At 29.7% G+C, this 17067-nt stretch overlaps 5 protein-coding genes across 10 annotated transcripts in view; 2 read left to right on the top strand and 3 right to left on the bottom strand.

Moving 5' to 3' along the window:
• Positions 1-17067, bottom strand: part of LOC139986491 (small ribosomal subunit protein eS10) — a 30439-nt gene that overhangs the window by 8009 nt on the left and 5363 nt on the right. The gene's annotated exons all lie outside the window — the stretch shown is intronic.
• Positions 1064-4852, top strand: LOC139986792 (uncharacterized). Its single transcript, XM_072002397.1, is given in 4 exon segments — positions 1064-1389; positions 2003-2330; positions 2624-3172; positions 3524-4852. Coding segments are annotated over 4 exon segments (1713 nt in total). The 5' UTR covers positions 1064-1254; the 3' UTR covers positions 4225-4852.
• Fitm (acyl-coenzyme A diphosphatase Fitm) lies at positions 5599-7902 on the top strand. The gene has a single exon (XM_072002402.1). The coding sequence runs from the start codon at positions 6162-6164 to the stop codon at positions 7341-7343; it is 1182 nt and encodes a 393-aa protein (XP_071858503.1). The 5' UTR covers positions 5599-6161; the 3' UTR covers positions 7344-7902.
• On the bottom strand, positions 8321-14922 carry LOC139986791 (uncharacterized). 6 transcript variants are annotated; one of them, XM_072002393.1, is made up of 8 exons: positions 14662-14922; positions 13059-13451; positions 11938-12965; positions 11382-11875; positions 10409-10668; positions 9904-10308; positions 9364-9744; positions 8321-9244 (listed from the first exon to the last, which is right to left on the bottom strand). In XM_072002393.1, exons 3-8 carry the CDS (start codon positions 12947-12949, stop codon positions 8833-8835), a joined length of 2964 nt encoding a protein of 987 aa, XP_071858494.1. In that variant the 5' UTR covers positions 12950-12965; positions 13059-13451; positions 14662-14922; the 3' UTR covers positions 8321-8832. The 6 variants fall into 6 exon arrangements, with proteins under 6 accessions (XP_071858494.1, XP_071858493.1, XP_071858496.1 ...); XM_072002392.1 differs by having other exon boundaries at positions 13059-13439; XM_072002395.1 differs by having other exon boundaries at positions 13136-13439.
• LOC139986795 (allatotropin) lies at positions 15386-16669 on the bottom strand. The gene is made up of 3 exons (XM_072002403.1): positions 16560-16669; positions 15756-16003; positions 15386-15609 (listed from the first exon to the last, which is right to left on the bottom strand). The coding sequence occupies exons 1-3, from the start codon at positions 16626-16628 to the stop codon at positions 15465-15467; spliced, it is 462 nt and encodes a 153-aa protein (XP_071858504.1). The 5' UTR covers positions 16629-16669; the 3' UTR covers positions 15386-15464.

The raw sequence follows: 17067 nt of genomic DNA, 5'->3' as shown, positions 1-17067 counted from the left end.
AGATAAATAGATAAATGCAAGTATATTTATTTAATAGAAGAGTATAATATAAAATAAATATATGTAAATGGAAAATTTTGTGAAATAACAGATATGTTATTATAATTATAAATTCTTAACTAAAAGTGACTTAAGTTTAAATATATAATATATTTATGTAGTAGTACAAGAAAATAAACTTCTTGGAAATATTACTTCTTGTATCTCGTGTTTTAATCTTTTATCTTATTATATCCTGTATTCACATTGTTCTATCACGAATACACATATTAAGATAATTATACTCGACATAAAAATGTTTTAATAAAATTTCTATCTTTTCTCTTCTTTTGGAATATATACAAAAGTACAAAAAAACTATTTTAATTTTATTGTAACGATTACAGTTTAAACGTAAACGTATTTTATACAATAATACATAATGATAATAATATGAAATTTATTAATCAAGTTTCCAAATTAGTTTTCGAAACAACTCAAATTTTTTACAATCATAAATTAGACATTTTCTAGTTCTATCATAAGAATTTTATCAGAAAGTGATTGAGTAATGACAAAAGTGCAGAATTATATGTTCTTTTATTATTAATAATAAAAAGCGAATTAATAAAAAAGATTTTATCAAACAAAAAAGATTCCTGCATAAGGAAGAATCATAACAACGTTTTACCGTTCAAGTAGTGCCATCAGCAATACTAAATTCAAATCAAGGTAGGAGGTCTTCTTAGATTCTGTCCTGATTAAGTCATTCGATTATTGAGACGAAAGTATTTGTTTAGTACTGTTAATTAATATTCGAAATTATATCAATAGTTGTACTTGCGAAAAACGTATAATCGTAAATATGCAGTCCGCTTTAAATCATTCATTTTTTTCCTCTAATATATTTTTCCAACTTTAATTACAAAAAAGGGTATGACTTGTTACAACTACGTGAATCACCAAAATATTTATCTTTTTATTTCTATATTCCAGCTATATGAATAACTTTTATCTCTTGTTATAAATTTGCCGCGCTAAAGTACCGAATACAAAAATATTAAATACGATCAAGTACCGTCACATTTAACTATTGGTACTCCGTAACAGTAATGTAATATATCGATTCTGAATTCTACTTTGTTCATTCTTTATCAATACTTTATGTTCAATGGTGTTAGGATAAAATAAATACATAAAATACGCATATATTTATCCATACACATAAAAATATTCGATTAAATTTCAATTTGTAGTGCTTTATACAGATTTAACATGTCTGATCATCACGGTGGAAAAGGTTATACCCCATTACCGCAAAATATAAGTAACACCGATACTGAGGATGAAGATGATTGTTTGGCCCAGTCAAATGAAATTCCTAAAGATCATGTTGATGATACACAACTGGTAAGTTGAAATCATGCGAACAATATTTTCTTTTTATTTATAATATAAATTAGAAGTATAAGTAATTGGTGTAAGAATGTACAGGGTGTCTCAATAGGTTGGTGTATTTTTGAGGTCAAATAGATGAAAAAGGTCTAGGAACCTAGGAACCCATATAATCGTTTATTACACAGCCATAAAGAATAAAAGAATCTTTATTCATTAAGTAAGTTCCCTGTTTCATAGTTCACGATAAACAAATGGTTGTCTTAAAATTGATTAGTCATTATAATCACTAACAAACAATTATACAGAACTATAAAACTAAGAAACATTATCGAACTTTAATCAATGGATAATGATTCTTTTATTTTTTATAACTCTGTAATAAATAATTTTTGGATATGGGTTTATATAAATTTTCTTTATCTATTTAATCTTCAGAATATATTGCATCAATTTGGTAACTACTTATTAAAATACTATATATTTAAAGATCTTTAGTTTCATTCAATTTTTATTAGTATACTTTTGTAATATAAATGTAATTTTATTTATAATAAAAAAGGACAAAATCACTATATAATGTATATAATATATATATAATGGTATATAATGAATATAAAAATTTTAGCAATCAACTACTATTCACGAGAATGGAATATATTATCCATTGGATGAAACAAGGAATTTAAATCGCACAAGAAATGGTCAAAATATGCTTAAATATTATAGAGATGATGTACCTATAATGGTAGTTGAAGGCAGTGACCAAAATGATTTGTGGAAAAGACACGATATGTCACCCTTATGACGATTTTGTTTGGTTGCTTCTATATTATTATGTGTTGTAACAATAGTTATATTTCTATATGTTTTACCTTGTGATAATTCAATGGTATGTCCTTCAGTAAATGAACCTCAGTCATCTATATCTTGGGATAAAACTTTACAAGGAATAGGTAAGTTTACTTAAATATTTGTAAAAGTACAGTGTATGAATAAAATTTTACTCACTGTTGCAGAAACAATAAATAAGCTCCAATCTCTCTAAATTAATTTCTCCAAAGTTAGTAATTATTTAGTAAATATTGTTTAATATAATAAAAAGCTTTATTAATACACATATAAAAAATTGTTACATATTTTTATAAAATATTATGCATCATACATATAAAAAATTCATAAAATATTAAATAATTGATTAGTATAAATTATACGAATAGATTTTAATATTCTAATTAAATACTTTTAGAATTACATGGTCCTATCTCCATCATTCATGGAAATCCATCAAACTTGATATTTCTTGTTCGTGGACAACGATATAGAGAAAATGATACAAATGATCAGGGTCAAATATCTGCAGAAGGAGGAGGGATTATGTCAATGCAAGCAAATAGTGGTTTACCATTGTGGTTAGTTTCGTTGAAAAGACCGCCTACAGAAATTGATTGTATTTCAGTGGATACTGATCGATCTGGAAAACCAGACTGCATAGTTGCTGGAGATCAAGGCCTTTTGGCTAGTATCGAACCTATTGCAGGCACTATTCATTGGAGTTCCAAAATTTATACATATGAAAAACTACCTCTGATATTACCAGATATTGATTCAGACAAAATAGAAGATTTTTTGAGTATAGAAGTAGCAACAAAAAATATGCCTAATCTTGTTCTCTTATCTGGTGGAACTGGACATCTTCTAGGGCGATATTCACCTGAAAATTGTTCGTCCATTGATATAGATAATCACATCCTTAATGATACTGTATCTTATATTTGCTATGATAGTAATAGAAGAAGTAAGTAAAAAATCAACTACGATTATAAAAGATAAATTTTTATTTTCTTGTATAAATATATAATTATATTTATTTTGTTTTGGTATTAAGAAAGAAAAATTGTTAATAATGTATGATTGAGAGATATGTTGATTGTAAAATTTTATTAATTGTTATAGGTATTTATATGAAATAAAATTAGCGAAATATTAATATATTTTTCGTTTTATACATACAATGATATATACAATTATATACAATTTTATATATACAAATATATAAACACACAGAAGATTTTAATACATATCTTATCTGAAAAATAAGACAGTATGTAATTTATTTAATATGTAATTTATCTTTTCTTATTTACAGGTATGATTAAAACTATGACTATTAAAGGTTTATTACATGCTATGAAATTACCAGAGTATAAAAAATTGATAATGAAACCAGCAATGGCATTTAGCACGTTCAAGACTTTAAAATACAATAATGAAAAGAATAACTGGGGGCCTACACCATATCACTACTTATCCATTGAAAATAAAGGATTATGTCCTGAAGAATTTTGTACAGCTAGTGTAACTCTAAAATTACAAAAGCATGGAAATCAATCAAAAGTAATATGGAATTATATTAGTCCTAATTCTTTTGTCTCAAAACCAGCTTTTCTGGATATATCCAGGAAACCTTATACTTTTGGATTTGCCATTAAATTTTGGCAATGGACTAATTCAACATCTGAACGTACAGAAAAAGTATTTATTGTTACAGAAAGAAGATTAATAGAAAGAGTATTGATTGTTTTTGTGAATTATACAGATGTACAAGTTAAAAATGCAAATCAAACTGATATTATTCAATTATGCCAAAACGCAAATTGTCAACCAAATTTGAGTTTGCGTGCTCGCTTTAGTTCAATCAAAATTGATTATATTAGTGAAGATGGATTTCCAGAATTAATAACTTATTGGTCTTCATATGACATAGAAGCAACAAAGGTACTGACATCAAAAGTACAGGTTGTAAAATTAGATTCGCTTGTAATGGATCTTCCACATACAGGTGTTTAATCTTTGGTTTATCTAACGATTGCTAGTTTATAGACAAATTGATCATTCAATTCTTCTGTGTAAAATTATTAATGAACATTTTAACAACGAAACGAAAATATTTGTTTCGTAAATATATTTAAGTGAATAATTATACTATAATAAATGACAGCACTACCATTAATAAGTGGTATTTGGCTATAGACTTATTAGAACTAGTCATCACTTGGTAGTAATGTAGCAACGATTTTCATAGGCGCCTAATTAAATAAAATAATTTTTAAATAGTCATTTTCATAATGAACAATTATTGTTAATGTCCACATATTTTAAAAGAATTCAATGGTGCCTTGCAGAAGCTGTATACAAGAAACATGAGCAAATATATAAAATTTGCAAAAATAATTGCATGTTATTAGAGAGAATATATTAAAAATTTTATATGTTTAACAAAATTTTAAAAGAGATAGCAAAGTTCCTTTTGTAATATCATTTGATAATGTAAAGTAATAATGTATTTTATCTAAATTTATTCTGCATTATGAGTGAATTCTTCGTTATAAAAAATGAAGCTTATTGCATATAAATGCTATTTAGTGTAGTATTATGAAAGATTAATAGTAAATAAAAATTTCCCTCTAGTTACATTTATATTTATTTATCATTGCAGAACACAATATTATGTTCCTCGATTTATAATTCATTTAAAGTTTTATTTCCTTCATAAAAATGTCTCAATCTATGATTAAGGTAATATTAACTTTAATATAGTTTTTTAATAAAATGAAATTTTATTTATCCTAATACATATAATGTATGTAATATTTTTTGCTGCAAAAATAATTTGAAATATAAAAACAATAATCATAAATATGATCAGAATGTCCTAAATATTATATATTTAAATACAATTTCGTTGGTATGAGATAAATAAGACAATACGAATACTGATTTTTATTCTCACATAATTTAATTAAGATAAAATAAAATACTTCCAGACGCTCGTATCTTTTTGCAGTTAAAAAAACTATTTTAATTTTGTAAATAGTTTTCTTATCATCTAATAAAACATAAAACGTTTATATATATCTGCGTTGTGCTGACCGCATGACCGAAAACGCATTTAATAATTAACCGAAAAATTTTTTGCGAACTTCAGTTGCTTTTGTATTATATTTATATATTTATTTCACTAACACCATTTTCATTTGATCTAATTAAGTTTTTTGGTTTTAAGCAATTCATATTATACTGTTATTTATGTTACTATATTATTATTTATACTATATTATTGCATTACATTATTATTTTAATCCTTTATAAATTCCATTTTTGGAATTTCGCGCTATATTCCTCTATTACTTAGGTCGAACGATGGCGACGCTGGCATCTAAAATTTCTTTCAATTTGCCTCAACAGTATGCAATTCAGTTAGCTTATGGCCCGTGGTTATGGCAAATTCGTATCCGTAGTATACATAATACATATCAAATCAGTTACAGTGAGACGTGGGTCCTTATCAGTGAGCCACTCATCGATCATCGATCGTAGCGATCGATGGCGCAAATATTCAAAACGATCGATAAACGAGCACATGGAATATTCATTCTTAACAAAAACGTTTCAAGTAAAAGTACAAAGTACAGAGAAGGGGAGGGGAAGACTATTGGATGACAGAGCAAATCAGTCTAGTCAGAAATATACAGTATACGTAGTTACGTAGCACTATTTTGAGTATCGAATATCCTATATCTACTGATAATCTGTAATCTGTAATCCAACTGATTCATGCACATCAAGTATATTAAGCATTTTTAACTATATGTGAAAGAAACGTGTCACGGAACAGCTAGAAACTAACCTTGATTGTGTGAAAGGAAAATTAATTTATCATGCGGTAATGTACATCCTAAATATCAATAACGCACGTATGATAACCTCTGTGCACTGATTGCACGATGGCTACGAAGAAACGAAGAGGCATGCACACTTCGCCAGGTAGCTCCACGATGTTCGGCTCGTCACCAAGTAATTTAAGGTCGAGCCGTTTAAATTTTCGTCCGAATTCGGCTCAAGAAGACAGAGGTGGAACTCGGCCGACAGCTGCCCCAAGTTCTATAGGTCTTATACTTGTAACGATGTTTTTACACGTTTGCAAAAAATCTCTGCTGTTCGATACAAGGCTCAAGGTAGCTATATATTGCGGCGCGATATTCGTAGTATCATTGGTAGCAGATTTTATCACTATGCCAAGGACATATTTCTCGCGTCCAGATAATGCTCTCAACCAGTATTTTGTAAAGTGGGGATGGGGATGGTTACTAACCGTAACTGTTCCGTGGGTTGCATTGACCGCGCACACACTTGGATGTGGTCGTAGATCAGTTTTACTTAAACACCTTGCCAGGTTGGGTTTAGCCACAACTGCATGGTTATTATGGATCAAATTGTTTAATTATATCGAAACAAATTATGGTCGATGCCTTAGTACAAAGGACATACAATTACAGACAAAAGCAAAATGTCTCCAATCTGGTAAATTTTGGAGTGGTTTTGATATATCCGGGCATACATTTATTCTTATATATTCAAGCTTGATTTTAGCCGAGGAAGGCTCTTCGTTAGTCGGCTGGGAAGGTATAAAGGATTTAATTATGCGCGAAGAACATTCGCGAGTTACACCAAACGAGCCCAATATCGGACCACTTCGAAATCTTTCTGATTCCGATTTGGAATTTTTAAAGAAGGCGCATAAAGCGCTTACCCCTTATTTGAGAGGTCTTTTCGTTGCAATGACATTGCAACAATTACTTTGGGATACTATGTTGATATCTACAATGCTCTATTATCATATTATGATAGAAAAATTTCTTGGAGGTGTAGCCGCTATTTTAACATGGTATGTTACCTATCAATGGTGGTTTAAGTCTCCAAAAAACTCATTGCCCGCGCCCGGTGATGGTTTATTTAAATACAATGAAACAAAGACCCATGACAATAGCTCGATCAGATCGAGACGTAATACGCTGAATGGTACCAATAGATTTATGGGATTTCCTATCCGCCCAAGTCAGGATAATATCGATACAATTGGTACTAATAGGCAATCAGATTCGGAGATATCTGCTTCCAGAACATAAAAATGATCAAATAACTTTCTAGCTTATATCACCTTTTTACATCTATATAGATTAAATGTAAAAATGTAGTATCTTGAGATGCTTACATTTATTTAACATATTTCTATAATAGTTTTATCTCTCTTAATTTGTGCAGGTATTTAATAGTTATAAAGTCTAAATTTATCTGATAGAAGAAAGTGCTAGTAAAATGGTACTCTATGAGTCTTGTATATATAGCATTTTAATGTACATACTTTGAACTTTGGATAAATTGTATTTATTACTGGAGTGGTTTTGTCAAATTAAAGCTGCTATTTTCCTTTTAAAATAGAAACCAGTTATGTAAGTATTGCGATCTATTGTAATTTACTAATTTATATATGAAATATTAAACAAAATAATTTTTTTATCTCCTCATGGACTGTTAAATTAATTAGGACATTGTTATGCAGTATACATAATTACTGTTATAGACATGTTTTGTGATCTTATTTTGTAATTTGTATTTACTAAACTATTGTTTGTCTTATTGATAAAATGTTTGTAATAAACCATCATATGTATTTTATTATTCAAACTTTGTTGTATTATGGTTATTATATTTACACTATAAATTTGAAGAAAATTGCTTTACATCGCCAAATTTGTCTAGTAAATTTATGTATAACAAAACCATATTTTAACTACATTATTTATTCCGGTTTATAACGAAATCTTTTTTAATAATTTTTGCAACTCTGTATGTAACGTAAAAATAGCTGTATAAAATAGACACGCTTTTTAATAATAGATCTTGTAATAGATCTTGAAATATTGTAGATAATGAATTAATTCTATTAACCGCCTGAATGAACAATAATGACAAAGTGACAATAATGAACTTAATTTATTATAAGATAAAAAAGAGGTTATAGAATATTTATACTGGCGCGACATTTTATTGTCGTTTAATATCACCAAATTTGTTTGTATACATTTAAAAATAGTAGGTCTGCTATGATCATAGATATATTGTATATTTTAACAGAATCCTTCATTCATATACAAATAAATTACACGTTTGTTTTTATTTACGTGTATTTGGCAGTTTATAACGATATCTTGTTTATTTTTATCCTACTTATAAGAATCTGATCATTCAATTCTTAGAAATAAAGTACGGCTTGAAGTCTTTACATATGCATTCGCGTACAGGCATATGTGTACGTGTATAGTGAAGCACAAATAGTTTTTAAATTTTCAATAATGAAGAAGTTATAATGACACAGTACTACACTTAACATTGTATGTTGGTTTACATGGTGACAAAAGAAGGAGTTAAATATTGACATTGTGGTTAGAAAAATTTGCGAAATTAGAAATGCTTTTGCCCTGATATGAATTTTTCATTTTATTTTCATATCGCATGTTACTTTGTAGCAGCTAATTATATATATCTAAGAAATATTTGTGTCTATGTATGTATACATACATATTTTTAAAATGACAAATAATGTATACTGCGTTATTAAACTTTTGATCTCTTACGCGCAATTGCATCTTCCACAGCTTTGAGTTGCTTTAATAATTCTTCTCGTCGTGAACTAGCTTTCTTTGCTGCTTTAGCTGCAGCTGCAGCAACGCTTGCTTTACTATCAATTAACGGTGGTGATTCTAAACCTCTTTTCTTTCCAGCCATTAAAGTAGATCGGTCAACTTTTTTAACTGTCGTAGTGTTGTTTGGTGGCTTTAATGTAAGCTTGATTTGTTGTTTAGTACCACTAAGTTTTAAGGCATCGATACCCTTGGAATCCTTTCGCGTTACTGGTGGAGTCGAGCCTTTCCTTCGACGTGTTTCACTGGAAGAAGAGGAATAACTTGACTCGCTAGAGTCACTACTGCTACCACTGCTTTCTGAACCTGAACTACTGTGTGATGACCTGAAAACATATTTTTTTATATTAGTAATACACATGCTGTATCTTGTTGTTTTTATCGATATAAGATCTCAAAGTCTAAATTTTATTACAGTAATGAAATAGAATTTTTATATTTTTACCTCGATCTCGATCGACTTTTAATAACTTTAGCTACTGCAGCTGCAGCTATCGCTGCTTTGTCTCTTGCCTTCTCGTGATGACGTTGATGAGAAGAAAGTGGACTCGGTGCAGGTGGGTTAAGACCAGCACGTCGGTGAAGCGTACCAGTTGTAGGGGAAATAGAACCTTTAGGTGGACGAGGAGAAGGTGCAGGTGGATTCATTAACATGGCACCACGCGGAGGTGCAGCAGCTGCAACCGTTGGCGGATTAGGAGGTGGCGATGTCACCACTGCTTTCCCCTTGCCAGCACCACGGGTTCTAGAGGGAGGGGATGGTGAACGGGACCTGGATAGGGAGTCGTAAGAACTGTAGCTAGAGCGGCTTGAGCTACGGCTAGAGCTAAAAACAGCATACAGTACGTTTGTACGGATTTTTCTAGTGTAAACATTAAAAAAAATTAAAAAATTAGATTATAATTTAAATAATTTTGTAATGTATATTTAGTAACATCAAAATTATAGCCTTTATATTATTTCTATAATTAAAAATAAAAGTTACCTTGTGGACGTATACGAAGAACCTGAAGAATACGACTGTCTTCGTGATCGTCGAGATGATGTATTTCGACGTATCGTACTTGGAGATTTCCGGCGCATCCAAGGATCTGCCCACTCATCTCCTCTACTCCTTTCTTCTGGTGGTGGTTCTTCCTCTCGCCAAGGTTTCGTCGGTGGAATACGTTCTACTATGACTTCCCTTGATGGACGTTTATGTTTCTTCTCATATTTCTCGTAATATTCTCGTTCCCTGTCGCGTTCACGCTCACGTTCTCTCTCTCTCTCTCTTTCTCTAGTATGTGGTGGTGGAGAAACAGAATGAGGTGTTCCACGAGGAATTGCGTGATAATCGATACGTTCCCTATATTCAGCAGTGACTCGAGAGTCTGCTTTATAATGTACTCTCCTTGAAAGAAAATGCGGTATTCGAATATTTGTTTTAAAAATTTGAAAAATACATAACAAATACTTCTAATTTGCTTTTTGACTTTAATAATAAATATTACCTGTAATATTCTGGTGGTGCTGCTGGTGGTGCATAATAAGTATCAGGATCATCAATATATCTTTCTGGTGTAAGCCTTGGTGGTGGTATTCTTCTAGGTGCTTCTCTAGGAGGCCATCTTTCAACAGGTGGTTCTGGACTAGCTGCTCTTACATAATATCCTGCTTCTCTATCTAATTCATCTTGTCCTAAACTTAAATTCATCTTCTTTTCTTCGAAGTCCATATCTGATTCTTTGCGTTTATTTGCTTTGCGCATCATCTGTGTAAAAAAGTAGATAAGAATAGAAATATTTCTTATAAAAATATCGTATAACATATAAAACTTCCGTTTATTTTGTAAAGCATTTTACTCAAAAGTATTTTTTCCATGGCAGTGAAATAATATGATGTGGAATTGAAATTGGAAAAGAAGTGTAAGAATTGAGATTTTAAGCAATAAGATATCAAAAGGAGGGACAGAATGACTGAGGATGTTGGATAGAGAAAGGAAGAAGGGGTCAGAGATATGCAAGAACAAAAGACAATAAGCAATAGTTTTAGTTCTAGTTTAGTTTTTTGTTTAGTTTAATTTTAGTTTTCTGTAAGCTAAACCAACCAAGATCTTTCTTCAAGGCTGCTGAGTCAAAAAAAGGGGAAAAACTGTAAAAACAATAATTTTCCTAATATCACTTTTTTCTGAGCTCTCAATATAGTTAATGTCCTTCTTACATTTATAGATTATTTTTTTTTGCCATGGAAACTTAGTCTCAGAAGTCATAAAAGCGTATTAAAGAAAATGTAAATCTTCTGTATGCTTAAAATTTAAAAATTTGTAAAAAGTATACTTGTGGTTACTGAAAATTTAGTTACTGGAAATAAGAAAGCTTACGAAAATTACATACAAGATGTTTTTTATATCATTATAACTACGAAAAGTAATGATGCAATTTGTTTCAAATAGGATACCTTACAAAGTATGTAATAAAAACTTACTTCTTTAGCATGTCGTAATCCACGTTCCCACGCTGATTCAGCAGGAAGATCTTCCACTTTTGGTGTATGTGATGGTGCTCCATATCCAGGTAATGGTCGCACCATATTTGGCCTTTCAATATGCGGCCTGAATTCGTGTGGAGTAGCTGCATGTGGTGGGTATGCCATTGGTCGTACCATGTCAAACATTGTATAGTTTCCCTTGTCAGTTACACCTGGATGTAAAAATCTACAACTAACTCCCCATGTGCATTGTCCTCGGTTATAAAAGCGACAAACAGGTCTTGGTTCTGTTTCTTCTGGTCGAACATCATCACCATCACTAAGCTCTCCTTCTTCTAATTCAGATTCTACTTTTTCCCCATCCTCTTCTCCCTCTTCCTTATCATTAGCATCACCACCTTCTTTTGATTTTAATTTATCTTTATCTTTGTCTTTTCCATCTTTATCATCTTTGTCTTTACATTCTTTAATAATTGGTCCTTCTGCTTCACCTAAAAATAGTTTTTAATTTTTAATAGTATTTATTTTAAATTATAATTTTTGGATTATTTACCTTCATCACGTTCATCTTTCCATTGACCATCAGCTTCAAAATCTAGTTGTTCGCTTTCTTCTGTTAATCCAACTGGTGCATGTTTATCTTCTTTTTCTATTTTATCATTACTCATACGTTTCTCTTCATTTTGTTGATTTTCTTTGAGTATTGATTCATGCTCAGTAGTACCATCAACTCCATCTATACTTTCTAGATCAGAAACATCTGATAAATCTTCACCATGTGTAATTGGAGTAGGTTTTGATTTAGTTATTGATTCAGGTTCATCTTCGATATCTCCATCTGAAATTTGTTCCCCGTCCAATTCATTAAATGAAGTTTTTGTATGTTGTGGTAGAGAATGAGGTGGTGAATGCTTTTCTGACTCTTGATCATCCATAGGAGATGCTGGACCTGATTTTGGAGAACTTCTTCCAGACATTAATGATTTTGCTGAGCTACGTCCAGACCTTGGTGATTTTGGTGAACTTTGTCTCGATTCACTATTTTTATAGGAATATGATTTAAGGGAATTGTCTCCAGATCTTTGTGCATCTACTTCCAGTTCAAACTGTTTACGTTCTGTATCTTCTAGATGTAAAGATTTAGAATCATGGGGACTAGATGGGCATGATCTCTCATCTTGCATAGGAGAATGAGATAAACTGCGATCAGTTCTTGGTGAATCCAAAGAATTGTTTCCTGAGTGATATGATTTTGGCGAAGCAGGTGGTGATTTTGATAAACTACGAGTTGATCTTGGAGAACCCATTTCACTAGGAGATGCTAAACCAGATCTTTGAGATTTTGGAGATATTGGTGTATATCTTGGGGATTTTAAATCTCTTTCTGATATAATAGATCCAGGTGACTTCTCTCTTGAAGATATAGAACTTGCTCTAGATTTACGTCCAGATACAGACGAATGGTGTGAGAAGTTTGGTGATGCCACATTGTCAGCAGATGCAACACGATCTCTCCTTCCATCATAACCCTCCGAAGAGGAACTTTCTGAACCAGAGTCTGACATGATGAATTATTCTAACCTGTAAAAAAGTTATTCTTTTTTTATAATATATACAATAATGATTTGACAAAAAATGGGACCACTGCTTAAAGAAATTGTTAATTCCCCTTACTTGAGAAGTGAATTTTTTAGCCGAACCGACCAAATGTAGCACTGAAAAATCTGCATCAGTAGCATCACAGGGCTTACCTGTATCAATAAGAGCCTGTGCAGTACTTGCTCTTGAAGGCACAACGCGAGCAATCCATATTGTGTCGAACATACTTTTTATATCACGTTGATAACTTTTTTTTACTAACAACTTTTGTACTTTATACATAAACTGAACTTTTTCACATTTACAATACATACTGTTAATTTTCAGGATTTCTTGCCCGAACTTTTTATTTTACGTTTTAAACTTTCAACTCGAACACAACACAAACTAAGAAATACCGGTAAACCGCAAACCGTTTTGTACTGCACTAGAAACTATAACGAACGGACTTTCAACCTGTAAGAATGTCTTTTGGGCATGGAGAAAGAAAGAACAAAGGGAAGAGGAAAAATTTAGGAAAAGAGAAACTAAAGAATTTGTACATTTATCATCATACGTAAGTGAAACTATGTAGAACAAAAATCATTTAACTTTCTATCATGTCATTTATGGTTTATATACCAAATAATATAAATGTAATATAAATGTATAGCAGACTGTCATTAATAATAAGAAAATTAATATAATTTATAGATTTGATGACAATAATAAAGATGTTACAAATAAGAAAGCAAGAAATTAATTAAATTTAAACTATATTTATAAATATAAATTCTTTAACTATAAAGTAATTGTCTACAAATACTATAAAATAAAAATATTTAATATTTGCAAACATACACCAAAATTCAATAGTATATCACTAATGCATTTACAGATTGAAGTAATAATATTTAAAAGCTGAATCAGAGTTTATTAACTGATGTCAATGTCATATTTTATAAATTATTATTATATAAAGCAACCACACAGTATTAATTCATATTTAAACCAATATATTTCTTTTTAGAACTTAATAAATGGGAAGTCGTTTTTAAAATTTGTTTAAACAACTAGAATTCAAAACGATATTAAAAAACAATAAGAAGAAAATTTTGCGCAACGAATTTATTACAGATTTTGGCGTTAAATGTAATACCTAATAATTATGAATATATAACATGAAATATATACATATATATATATGTGTGTGTGTGTATATATATATATATGTCAGTAATGTAAAATGTTTGTAATTTGTAAATTATAAATAAAATAATATTTGAAATTTAGTTCTACATCAATGCAATAAAGCTGCACATTAATATAGAACTATATATACTGTATATAACACGTATACTTTTGAATGTTTTGTGAATTATTATCATATACAAAATAATGCAGAAAATTAAGATTAATGTGCATTAAAACAAAAATTTCCAATCACATTAAAAAGGGTTTAAATTTCACAGTTCTTTCATGATATGTTATTAGTTATTGACTGACTATACTGACTCCCACTTTATTGAAAGATTTTTATGAATATTTGAGGTTAACATTGTAATATTATTAAATATTACTGCGTACCAATCTGTAGAACTTTGAACAAAAGATGTCACGGAATTTCATGTATCATTTATAAAAAAATATATATATATATATATATATTATTGTTAAGAATGTCTCGTGGGACTCTTACCTTAGTCTCGCGTATGCCTGTGGGCCTTTGGAGATTTTAAGACTCCAAGGCTTAAGCTGGCCGGCGTCACTTAGATATTGCGTATTCAAGATTTCACTTCTGTTCCCGTTTTATTCTTTTTCAGATTAATTCTATTCCAAAATTAAATATATCTGCGTCTCGAATCAATTTTGCTACCGCAAGATCTACAACAGGAGAATGCACAAACGAAAAAGTCCGTGAAACGTAGAAACTGAAAGCCCTTCTGGGCTGTAAACCATTGATTATTCTTAAGATAGATAGTCACACCCTGAAACTACATATATATATATATATATATATATATATATGTATGTATGCATGTATATCTTTTGTTCCTCAGCGTACTTTTCAGAATTTATAGTTGGCAACAATGATTTAACAATACATTAGTTTTATGATTACAATCTACCTTTTCTATATTTGTAATGGCTACAAATTGTAAATTTCTCTACAGTATAAACTTGAAATTCTATTTACTTTGAAGAATTCCATTGCTTATTAACGTATAGAATGATAGGTTGTCAGAACTGTCAATCACATTTTAGTTTTTAAATTGCATCTGTTAAATTCTTTAGGAGGGAATATCGTATATTGATATTTAAAAATAGTATAGTACATATATTAAAGATACATTATTTAATTATAATTACTTTTATTATGTGCATTATTTTAGGAAACTAATGTGTTAATAACAACAAAAGAGTTTTTTAAATATCGCAGATTTATTAAACTAGAAGGTATAGCTAGGAATTGTATATATCATTTGATCATACATAAAAGATTTAATATAGCCAAGTTATTCTTTCTGGATTAGAGCGATCTATCATTGACGTAAAATCAGTACGTTCATCCATTAACGCTTGTGTTAATTTCGTAGCAAAGGTTGGATTCGTTTTCAATTGTTGAAGTAACCAATCTACGGGAATTCTGAAATTAAAATATTTATATCGTATTAATTATATCAAAAAATTTGATTGCTCATTATTTTATTAAATAACACTTGCATCTCTCTTATTAATTGTTGATATACGGGAATAATTTAACAGAATTAAATTATTAAAACATGTATGTACCCTTGTGGAAAATAGCGTAAAAGTGTTGATAAAATTCGTTCTTGTTTATTGAGTTTTGGAACATCGATAGTACTTTGCCTTTTCCCGAAACCATATGCCGTAGACATATATTCAGGTTTAAAGCCTCGAATTACTCGTGGTCTTGCATGATGTTTTACGAAATGAGAATAATTATGATTTCTAGATGTGGCTACAACAATCCCAGCGGCGAAAGCCAATACAATAATGACACTTGCTCGCATGGTTTTCTAGTATTAAAAAAAGCCTTATTAATTATACTTGTACATTTATAAAAATTATATAATAAAATTGTTTAATTAATTCTTATTTATAGTATATTCTTATGTGAAAGAAATAAATAGATTTATATACATATATGAAGAGAAAACAATGTGTAAGAAGAGTATAAACTTTGAATGAAAAATATTAATGTTAGCTTAATAACTATAAGTGTCATTCATATGTTTCTTTCCTTTCTATTTTGTATTTTATATTAGACAACTTCATATTGTTAAATTGTAGGAAATAGTAAATTAAACATTTTCCAACTAAGTTGAAAATTTGTAATTTTGATTTAGTTTGATACATACAATTTTTAATAATATTAAAGAAGAATAAAAATTTGATATCAATATGATTTTGTCTTCATTCTGCAATACTTATTATGCAAATTATAGTATTACGAGAGTGATGAACTTCTTAAATTCAAGTTGATACATACCACGAGGTCATATCGTAATCATTAATCACAAATGCAACATAAAAGTTGGAATATAAATATAATTGAGAAATTATGATACTTACATACTCCATTTCTTGCTTTCTTATATTAAGTATATAATACATAATATAATTTGAAATACCTATGTACATATATATATATTGTAAGCGAAATGGAAATCTACTAATACTAAATATTTAAAAATAATATGGATATACAAATCAGTGATTAATAAAAGATGTGGTATAAATATAAAATATTATTTTAATCATAACAAAAACGTAATAAACACTTTTGCTGCGTATTTTTATATCAGCACGATATTATATAAAGCTTTTAAAAATTGCAACTTAGATTTTAAGCATAAAAAGTATAGTGTTAATATATAATATTGTTTCTAATGATAATAAGAATATAATAAACACTTTTTCTACACATTTTGGCATCAATACGATATCTGAAATTTTAAGAAATTGCAACTTAAATTCTAAGTATAAATAGACCATGTTGTAACCGCACGTATAAGCAAGAAAGACTGCGCCCGGAGTTTATCGCAGTCTCTTTTGTAGCAGGCCGTCAGCATCGCCGTTG

The sequence above is a fragment of the Bombus fervidus genome, chromosome 4 (genome assembly GCF_041682495.2).
Source record: "Bombus fervidus isolate BK054 chromosome 4, iyBomFerv1, whole genome shotgun sequence".
NCBI classification, from domain to species: Eukaryota; Metazoa; Arthropoda; class Insecta; order Hymenoptera; family Apidae; genus Bombus; species Bombus fervidus.
The sequence above is the reverse complement of the archived record's forward strand: the minus strand, read 5'-3'. Positions and strand labels throughout refer to the sequence as shown.